General features: G+C 37.1%; 2 protein-coding genes across 3 annotated transcripts in view; both read right to left on the bottom strand.

The window, feature by feature from the left end:
* The window catches only part of LOC141349279 (multidrug and toxin extrusion protein 1-like), a 69775-nt gene that overhangs the window by 35204 nt on the left and 23561 nt on the right, over nt 1-11010 (bottom strand). The window lies entirely within an intron of this gene.
* LOC129454814 (uncharacterized) lies at nt 406-10308 on the bottom strand. 2 transcript variants are annotated; one of them, XM_055219393.2, is made up of 15 exons: nt 10156-10306; nt 9253-9447; nt 8915-9144; nt 8707-8807; nt 8211-8370; nt 7916-7996; nt 7683-7730; nt 7275-7400; nt 6992-7162; nt 4622-4764; nt 3729-4057; nt 1574-1752; nt 1327-1499; nt 953-1167; nt 406-659 (listed from the first exon to the last, which is right to left on the bottom strand). In XM_055219393.2, the coding sequence occupies exons 1-15, from the start codon at nt 10286-10288 to the stop codon at nt 421-423; spliced, it is 2523 nt and encodes an 840-aa protein (XP_055075368.2). In that variant the 5' UTR covers nt 10289-10306; the 3' UTR covers nt 406-420. The 2 variants fall into 2 exon arrangements, with proteins under 2 accessions (XP_055075368.2, XP_055075369.2); XM_055219394.2 differs by lacking the exon at nt 6992-7162 and having other exon boundaries at nt 10156-10308.

Here is an 11010-nt window from a genome sequence, read left to right as displayed (position 1 = left end):
TCTACTATTGAAGTGAATGGGGTTCACAAATGGTTTGGTTACAAACATTTCACAAAATATCTTCCTTCCTGTTTATCAGAACAAAGAAATGTATACATATTTGAGAGCGAGTAAGTGACACAATTTTCATTTTTGGGTGAACTATCCCTTTAACATTAAATTGATTATCTTTGCTATCAGAGAACCACTGTTTATAAGAGTGGTCTGTTGTAATAACAATAAAACAATAGGGCCTGAGCACTGAGGTGCTAGGACCCTAACAACATGTTTTTGTCTCAAAACTTATTTAAAAGCTTAAATTCAACAAAACTCAGTTCTGATTTAAAAGCTTAATTTTAACATGTTGAATAGTGCACTATAAAACTTCTAAAATGAGCTATAAATAAAGTGCACAATGAACCTGGTACATTTTTAAACTAATCAAAATGTTGGTGCCCAAAGCACAGCATTGCACATTTGTGCTTTAAAAGAATCATAGTCTTTGTGAACCGGTAATTTTAGAACAAGGACACACGTATTTGCTTCAGGAAATATTTTGCCAAGTTCTTCTGGAAAGACTTCAATTGTGGGCTGAGGGAAAAAACCGCAGGGAGGTATCGTGGAAGCCCCAGATGCGAACTCGAGCACATTCTCCAAAGTTAGTGGCGCACATTCTCCTTCTAAAAAAAAGTCTTAGTTTATTTTAAATACCCAACAATAATGTTTATGTAACTTGAACAAGGTGTTTTATACTTAATGTAGGGCACTTGATAGTTACACATTCCAATAACAGTCTGTGAACTACATTTTAAGTTTTCACAATACATCTTAAAGTCATTTTTAAGTGTAGAAAGGTTTGTATTGTATTTTAGGGATAAGACTAAACATTTGGCACAAAAGTTCACAGCAGCTGTACAAAGCAAAGAAAAAAAATTCATATTGCATGCAACAAAACAGACTTAAATTATTGTACCTTCAACATCAATTAGCCAGTCTCGCCAGTAGCATACGGTCTGGTTTTCTAGCTCTCTTTTGTGTGTCCCTGATGCTGAAAAGCTGACTTGGAAAAGTGTTGAGAGGTCGCTAGCCTTCAAAGGCCTCACATCCTTCACAAACATGCTATGGAACAGATCTGGGTGTGCTCTCATCTCTTTGAGGAGTCCAAGTGTGGTGAAGCCCTCCACAAACCTGCATAAAAAGCCATTCAAAAAATTCCCAAATTACCATCTACACATAGGTAATTGACTTTAAGGCCTTAATGATTTGTTTCCACAAAATGTACCGAATGATATATTTGAGCACATAGCAGTAATTCAATTAATGTGTGTGTGTTAAACAACTACTTACTGTTGCAATGCAACATTTAATCTGCCCTCAACAAAGAAATTGACAGCAGATTGCACAAGGGCATCCCTCTGCTTCAGTGTTGTGATGATTCTGCAAGACCCAACAATAGCCAGGCTGTCCTCTGCCTCCTCTATTGCAGCTTTTGCATCTTCAACAGTTCTTGCTTCTTTAATCTAAAAACATTACAATCACTGTTTTAAATGTTGCATGAATTCGTATAAATTATTACTGACAGAGCAAGACTCACTTTTAGTAGTTTTTCTTTGAATGTGACATCACTCACTTCATCCAATGTTGCACGGGCAGTGGGTTTATCACACACCTGATTAAACAACCTCTCCGAGAAGAAATTTGGTGCCACACCTCCATGTATTGCACACACAGATATCATCCGTGCTATCTGTGTGTATAGTTTTCCTTCTAAGGCTGTGAAAAAAATAATGTTTATTTTCATGACAAAACATTCAATGCTTAATGTGCTGAGAAATACAAGGAATCTTCCCAGTAAATATCTACTCCTACGTATAGGACTGTGTTAATGGCATTTTGTTACATTTTTTTAAACAATTTAAAAATCATGTTTTTCGTGATCGCATTTTTAAAACATAAATAATACCTGCAAAATTATAGAGCTCAAAGTTCAATGACAAGCGATACATTTTATTTAACAGAATTCGCTTTTCAAGGACTACAGAGAACGGCTGGTTTGGAATTCAGCCCTCTACTTCCCAATATAAGTGAATGACGTCAATATAAGAGTTTTTGATTAACCTCTGCCCTCAGGACTATGCCAGTTACCAGCTAAACTAAGCTGCTGCTGAATCACACACTAAACCAGCTACACAATCAGAACTCAATACGCATTTCTGAAGGAGGGAATTCATAGAACAAGGAAGACATCAGCCCGTTTTTAGGACAGTGAAAACAAGGGTGTAGAGATTAGGGGTGGTCTATAAATCGCCTGCGATTCTTAGGGGCTTTTTACACCTGGTCACTTCATGCGTTTTCTCTGATCGGATAGCTATCTGATCGTAAAAAGACCAGGTGTAAATGCCCTCTGAAACGTTTTCGAGACGGATTTAAATCCGATCGCTCAAACCACTTCAGGAGGTGGTCTGGGACGCATTTCAGACGAAACTAGAGAAGTGTAAATGCATCTGGTTGATGAAACCACATACGTCAGCGCTTTACTCCTCCCAAACGTAAGCACGTCACTTGCAAGTAAGCTGGAAGAGCGCTTTATTGCCTTATGGGGTGATGACAGCAGGTAAAAAAGCTTCATAGAAGCTTTACAAGAGTCTAATGACAAACTCAAATGATATTAAACAAAGAAATAAACGTTAAGAGAGAGTTTTGTTAATGCTTTTCCCGTCATGGACCTGTACATGAAATCACCGCGCTGTCATTCTACTGCTGCGCTGTACTGCGTGCTTCAGCTCATGCCGAGCAAGGAGACGCGCGTCCCCTGCCCAACATACAGTACAACATACAGTACAACATACAGTAAGTGCCGCCTATTTTTGCATAAACGTCATCTTAAGTTTTTTTAAGGCGGAGTAATAAAGAGTGTATTTGCATTATGGGAGGAGGTAAAAGATCGGATTCATATCCGTTTTGCCAAAGGCATTTATGTGGCCAAATGTAAATGGAACAGTTTTAACAAATCAGATAGCTATCCGATCAGAGAAAACACATGAAGTGACCAGGTGTAAAAAGGCCCTTATGCGCATCTCATCAGTAAAGCCGGTTTCATGATTGGTAGTAAATCACCATCACCTGCTTTCAGATGGAGCGGCATTTACTACACAGAGAACACGATTTTGCTGAGCTTCTCTGTGAAATACAGCTCAGTGTAGTAAATGCTGCTCCATCTGAAAGCAAGTGATGGTGATTTACTACCAATCATGAAACCGGCTTTACTGATGAGATACACATGAGAATCGCAGGCGATTTATCACCCACACCTAATAGAGATGAGTAACTGTGTGAAAAATACTGCATTTTTACATACATGAAACATGAACACGTTATATTGTGCAACATAAACACAGTCAAAGCTTCAAAAACACAGGAAAAACAGGACCTTTAAACCACCTTTAGGGTGGTATGTCAATTTTGTATTAGGTTTTCCTTACCTGCAAAAGAACTTTACTGTTCAACAACAATATAATCACATGAAGATAATACACAATGTAGATCAGTGGTGTCAAATCCGTTCCTGGAGATCTACTGTCCTGCAGAGTTCAGCTCCAACCCCAATCAAACACACCTGAACCTGGCAATCAGGCATTTAGGGCTCCCTAAAAATTAGAGTCAGGTGTGTTGAAGCTGGGTTGGAACTAAAATATGCAGGAGGGTAGATCTCCAGGAACAGGGTTGGTCACCACTGATGTAGAACATACCTTGACTATCGAGAGCCAGCGTCTTATCTGTCTCTGGTCCTTCAAATATGCTGGACTGATGAATGGCTTTCATAAGCAATCTTAAATACTCCCGAGTGGGTCCACCACCATCTACTGAACCTTCGGATATTTGTTCACTGTCAACAAAAATGACATCCAATCTGGCCTCAGGATTAAACTTTCGCCGCTTAAAGGCCTGAACTGTACTCTTTAGTATGTTATGGACGTTGCCAGTGTAGTCCCTGTATATGTTTATGTGATTGCTGGCCGGGCACGAAGTGTGATCAATCTTTTCCCCAAGTCTGTTCAAGATGGTTTTAAGGTCAGTCCTGTACAGTAATGAAAAAAACAAGAGGTAAAATGACTGCTATTTGCAACTGTCAGCAAATCTCATGAAAAGTCCAAGGTTAGCTTTAGTTAATGGAAAATCATATTTCAACAGAGTTTAATGAGGACCAGTTTATTTAACATCAGTTAATACCACCATGTAGAAGTTTTATTTTAAAGGAACAGTATGTAGGATTGTGGCCAAAACTGGTATTGCAATCACAAAACTTGTGGCCAAAACTGGTACTGCAATCACACAACTGGTGGCCAATATACAAAATGACAACATAAACATCAGTTGAGGGCTGCAACTCCACTTTTTAAATGACAATATCCTGGCCAGACCACTGTTGTGAGTGATATAAGTATTTGAAATGAAAATGATTTCTTAATGTCTGGTGACATATCAGGGCCATATTATGATTAATTAATATACATTTCTTACATACGGTTCCTTTAAATAAGTTTTATTTACACTGTGTGTCAAGACAAAAAACAGGGGATATTATAACGGAGGAATAATCTTTAAAAGATATGTTACTAAAAACATTTGCAAAACAACATACCCTTCATGAAAGAATGAGCTGTCCGTCTCTGGTAAAAAAGTAGGTGATGATGGCAAAGAAAAAGAAGTTGCTGGCATTGGAAAGAACTGGTTGCTGACACTGGGAGATTCAGCTTGATTGTTGGAATCAAGTGCTGGGACAAACTGCAATAAATTAAAAACAAGAGTATTGGCGTACCTAATTTTCCAAAACCGAAAGTTACATTACATTATTCGAGTAAGCTTATGTTGGTATAAAGTTATTTACTCTGGTAGAATTAACTACCATATTGTCCCGAATATAAGACAACTTTTTATTTTGGAAATGCCTTTCAATAAACAATGGCATCTTACATTCTAGCTTTAGACTAGTGTTTCCCAATCCAGTCCTACATGGCACCCTTCCCAGAGTATTTAAAGGTGCTCTAAGCAAATTCACGCGTTTTAGACCATAACAATTTTTTGTTACATACAGCAAACATCTCCTCACTATCTGCTTGCTGGGTGTCCGCTGATCAAACTGTAAAAAAAAAACGCGATCTCTGTAGACAGCCCAGGCTCCACAAACTGCAATAAAAACAAAGTGGCCAAACCTACCACCAGAAACGATTATTAAGTGTTCCAGCCAATAAACGACAAGAAGGATTTGGGGGTGGGGGTTGGGCACGTTCATGAAAGCACGGAAGGGGGGGTTAGCTATGCTCCGTTTGTTTGAAAACAGTTCAAACATCAACAAAAAGTAACTTCACACAGATTCCCTTAGAGCGCCTTTAAGATGTCTCCATATATTAAACACCAGATTTAGTTCATCAGCTTGTTAGGGCGCACTCACATTATTCCAACCAAACTGTGGAGCATGTTTGACCCCCAAATCTTGGTTCGTTTGACAAGTGTGATCATCGCGCCCTGGCCAGCTTGCAGAGGTGGGCACAGTGCTTCCCATTCCTGGTCCACGAGGCCCTCCTCCCAGAATGTTTTAGATGTCTCCTTATTTAAAACACCTGATTCAACTTATCAGCCTCCTTCCAAAATGGTAAACATGTCTCCCTAACAAGCTGATTAGTTAAATCAGGTGTGTTAAATAAGAAGGCATCTAAAACTTTCTGGAAGGGGGCCCTCGAGGACCAGGATTGGGCAACACTGGGCTAGAGCACGGTTCACTTGGGCTCAGGCGCAGAACGCGCAGTGTGATCACAAATCGCGCCAGCGTTGTTCAAAAGGAGAGATGTCAATTGCACGACCACTCAGCTTTATTTGCCTTTGTAAAAACCTTCTGATGTAAGCAGCAGGGTTACATGAATGTCTAAGCTGCATACGTGACTGATCAATTAAACAATATGGCATGTGAGATGGCAGTGTGTCATCGCGCACCAAACCCCCCAGAATAAAAAAACAAAGACAGACTTGACATCACGATGGGTTCTATTGTTAAGAGCGCTTTTCTTCAAAACAATCACATCCTAATGACGATAGCGTGCCTGGGCTCGGATCTGTCAAAGTACAGTCACAGTGTGAGTGCGTGCTTTTGGGGGAGTAGGGAGAATCAGGCTCGGTTTGGTATGATATGACTGCGACCTTAGTGTATTAATTAAGGAAACGTTTCAAACATTCTATAAAGAGCCTGAGTAGTGGAATCAGGTGTTTTATATAAAGAAACATCTAAAACTTCTGGGAGAGGGGACCCCAATGACTTGAGTTGGGAACCCCTGCTATAGACAATTAAATATCTATCATACTGTACACCTGCAAAAATGCAGTAAGTGGTGCCAAATACACAAACAAGTTCACCTGGACTGAAGCTTCTTGATAAACTCTGTTTACAATAAGGCAGTCTTCTACTGTTAATAAAATATTATTAGGCAATGTGTTTTTTTTCTCAATGAGATCGACAGCCTAGGCTAATTGTTATTAAATCCAGATAAACTGCATGTGATAAATGGAACTATATTCCATTAAAAGGGTTTAATAAATGTTGGGAACCACACTGGTCCCCTTGGACTTATAAAAAGTATTTCAAATGAAAGCATTTTCATAAGAAAAAGACGAGTTGGTATTAAAAAAAGCCTTTTTCAAAAAGGTACACTTTAAAGGGGGGTGGGGGTCATCTTATATTTGGGACAATACGGTACTACATAATTATTAAGGTGAGTCGGGCATAATGTCTAAGAGTACAGTTAACTATTCTCTAAAAATGATCGAAAAAATGACAGTAATAGATGCTTGTTTAGGTATTATGTGAGAGCAGCTAATAAAATTACTACCAGCAAGTACTATTGCAAATCACACCCATTACTTATTTGTGTATTGATATTAACTTAAAGAAATACTAATCAATATTACCATTAACATTAGTTTGTTGACTTTTTTCTAGGCTGCAAATCATGGCTCTCACCTCCAAATCATCAATTTGAATCCAGTGGATGTAAAGTGTTCTTGAACCATTGATATTGTTCCCCAAAAGTGTTCCAGTCATGTTGCTTTTAAGAGTTGTTACTGACAGAGCATCTTGAATGTGAAAATACTCTGTAGCATCATCATCTTCTCCGACAAAATCAAATAATATCTACATAACAAATGTAAAAGGAAATCTATTTAATACAAATTTTTAAAACCTAAAAACACTGCACAGTAATACCGCAATCCATGTAATCACAATCAGAAAGTAGTGGACAAACCTGAATGGATTCAGACAGAACAAATTTTCTTGTTCTTGTAATGCCACTGGGGTACTTAAATCTGAGTGGAACACCATCAGCTGGCTCAGGAACATCAGCCATTCTCAACTGTCTCTCATGTATAGCCTATAAAAATAGAATTGTAATAAAAAATAAAAATAGATGAGAGCTGCTAAATTTGCAATTATATGTTGACCTTGCTACCATAATCTCGATTAAGTCTAAAATGTAAAAAAAAGAAAACATAAAACATGTCTGTAGCAACTAATGTGATATCTTCAATTGTCTTGTCCAAAGTTCCAACCATATTCAGTTTACTGACAATGTAGACCACACTTCAGAGTCTGAAATACAGTTGAGCATTAAAAATATTTTGAGAACATATACATAATTTACAACAGATCATACCTTTCTACGTCTTTCTTCATTTTCCAAAGAATGCTTCTGCATATTATGCTTTGACAAACATGTAAAACAAAATCAAGACAATTATTTCCATTATCCAGATTATGCAATGAAGTGTATAATCAAACAACAATAAAAACGTGCTGGTACTAACTTGGTGAAGAGGTGTCATATAAAAAAAAGAAGAAACATAATAATGTCCTCACTTAAACCCACATAAAATTTGTATGACATACCTTTTCTTGATCTGCAAGCAAAGACTCCTGGTACTCTTGATCCTGCTGACAACGTAAGGATCGCCATTCATCTAAGGACTCCTGACAGTAATAAACAGATGGACATTTTATTAAACAGAATTTGAGAAACATTGAGTAATGTGACTCTTGTGTCAGTGGAAGCAAAAGTGTAGTATCACTTTTAGAATTCAAAATATAACTTAATAAAAATTATGTTTCCCAGGAAAAAGCACATGATGTTTTTGTGACAAATTTCATGAGCTAATCCTAATCTGTAAAGTGTAATGCTGTTTACCTGCATTGGCTCGCCTTCTGTTAAATCAATAAACTGTACTATTTCAGAATCTGTGGATGATTGATCTATGTCCACTTCAGCTCGATCAGTAGTGTTGGGAAATTCCTGACCATCTGAAGGATAATTGCTTGTTGATGCTTTACTGATCTCACTTGCAGACCTTGAATGAATATCCAGAGTCAAACATAGGTAATCCATGTAGATTAATAACAGGCACAGTAAAATAACTGCATTTCTTTCTAAATGTTAAGATTATGTAAGAAACTATGACTAATCATATAATTATCATTCGGCTGACCATCTCAACTGATAAATATATTTAAAATAAAGGGTTAAAAGAAAATACAAGAACAGAAATACAACAGAAAATTAAGATTATATCTGAATTTTCCCAAGACAGACTTTGCTTATGCCGACAACATAACGCAAATGAAATGATTGTACACTGATAATAGTACAAGATTTTAAACTGCACATGTGGGGGTCCTGTGCATACCTGCAGCTTTTGACATGATCTTTGAGTTCACAGAAAAAAATATCTTCTTCACAAATCAGACATCTTTCCTTGGGCCCAGACACAACTGACTCTGGTTCCACCTATTGTTCAGATAATACTAGTACTTTAATCACTTTAACAATCATAGCAATACTATAACCAGTACTACTTCGGTGTACAAAATATCAGCAGTGTCATTAGAACTTACAGGAGTTGTATCAATGTCCTTTTGCATTGGACGTATATAGATTATGGCACTCTTGTTGTGGTCCTTGATAGATTTGATGGTATACCCTGTGTTCGGGCAAGGCATCACAGAAAGTTTTTTGCTCCTGGTCATACCAGACAATCTTAAAAGCTCAAAGCCACCACAGCTATTCAGTTTTGGGTAAGCTGTCAAAATGTGACATTTGAATTCCTCTGCACTGTTTTCATCACCTGTAAAATAAAAGAAGAAATAAACACTTTAAAATTTTGTTTGATTGTTAAAATTTGAATATTCAGTAATCACTGAGACTATCAACATTACATCCTTTAACAACATACCAAAAAAAGTAAGTTTTTTCTCCCCAAGGCCAGCTGCATATAGTTTTTCTTTTTCTACTTTTGTTGGTACCATGATTTGATCAATGCTGTCCAAACAAAAGTAGGATCTTGTGTAGCTTGATCGACGTTTTGCAGTTGTACAGTGGCTACCTGAAGTCCTGCCAGCATATGGTGCAAAAATTCTGCAAACTTCAGCTGAAAAACAAAATAAGTCTTTATTGATATTCATCTAAATTGATAGCATGGTTCTTAGATCTTTAGAAACTGTGATGGAAAATAGACTTTGGCATTCCACCATGGTAGTCATCTCTCCAAAACATTAATTTAGTTATATCTACAGACATGAAAGACATATAATCCAACAAAATGTAATACTACTTAACAACGCAATCAATTATCTTCGCTCAGCAACTTGTAAATACAATCACTATAGTTAGGTTGCAATTGATTTGTTGCTGGTAAAATACATTACTTTATTAAACTAATATATATATATATATACACACAATATTTTATCAAACTAATAAAAGATAGATAGATAGATAGATAGACAGACAGACAGACAGACAGACAGACAGACAGACGGATAGACGGACGGACAGATCGATAGACGGACCGACAGACAGATAGACGGACCGACAGACAGGGGTGTCTCTAAATCCGCCGCTGCACACGTGTGGGCTCGCAATCTAAACGAGTCTTTCAACATGAAATAACAATTAATGTTAGAATTTGCAGGTCGCACATGCGGGAGTTAACGTGCACATGTCCTGCACATGTAAAGCAGGTATTCTAAACCTGTCATGCAAGACCCGCAATACACATTTTAAACTCATCTTAAACCGCAATTTGAAAACCCCATGCTTGTGTATCGTATGGTGGCTAGCATAAACTTAACGTTACCATCAACAGGGTGTCTTGACAAGGTGGGTGTTGAAGTTGATGATCCTTGTGCAACACCGTCTGTGGATCGGCGCTCCATTTCACTAGCAATGTCTCTTAAAATTTTTGATATTTCGGTGTTAACGTTAGACATTTTGAGAGAGATCGATTAACGTAACACGACTAACTTACATCGATCTTTCTGGCGCCAGAATTCAAGGACTACGCTAGCCAATTCCTCTAACCAATCAGCGAGCTTGTTACATCCACCTGGTCATAGCTAATTTGCATTTCTCATTTGACCATTTGCAAGTACCCAAAGAGTCACGGAAAAGCTAAATAGAGAGACTAAAACGAAAAGCAAATCGAGTAGCGAAAAGAATAAGGAGAACCATCGGGAAAATGAAAACAGAAATGTTAAACGGAAATGCCCTTTTAAATGCCGAATTTAAACCTGTATTTGTAGTTCAATTTATAAATCCAGTTATTTATTTCTCTTTTGGGATCGCTTTTTGAAATACATTTTGAAATTTCGTTATTTGATAGAGGATTTGTGGGTGCAATTTGGAATGATGAACTTGTTGAGTGTTTTGTGTTGTTTTTGTAAATTGTTATATTAATTTGAACTATTTATTAATGTATTAATATTTCATTTCTACATTATTTTTATAATCTCACTTTTTATTGCCTAATAAAATGTTACATAATGATTTTTTTTGTAACTTTGTCTATTTATTTATAGATTAATAAATGAATTTTTAAACAAATGTATTAATTGCTATTTTTATTGTCCAGGTAGTTATTAAATATTGAAGTTCTTTATTACATTTTGCATGACTTCTGTGGTCCTCCATATAAAATAGGATGAAAGGAAAA

This window comes from Misgurnus anguillicaudatus, chromosome 9, assembly GCF_027580225.2.
Source record: "Misgurnus anguillicaudatus chromosome 9, ASM2758022v2, whole genome shotgun sequence".
Lineage (NCBI taxonomy): Eukaryota > Metazoa > Chordata > Actinopteri > Cypriniformes > Cobitidae > Misgurnus > Misgurnus anguillicaudatus.
This window is presented reverse-complemented; position numbering and strand designations above follow the sequence as displayed.

Coding starts and splice junctions, on each gene's coding strand:
- LOC129454814 (XM_055219393.2), bottom strand. CDS start 10,288: ATGTCTAACGTTAACACCGAAATATCAAAAATTTTAAGAGACATTGCT. Junction 4,765..6,991: donor TTCAAATTGATGATTTGGAG/GTGAGAGCCATG, acceptor AATTTATTGCAG/TTTGTCCCAGCACTTGATTC. Junction 1,500..1,573: donor TCAAAGAAAAACTACTAAAA/GTGAGTCTTGCT, acceptor TAATGTTTTTAG/ATTAAAGAAGCAAGAACTGT.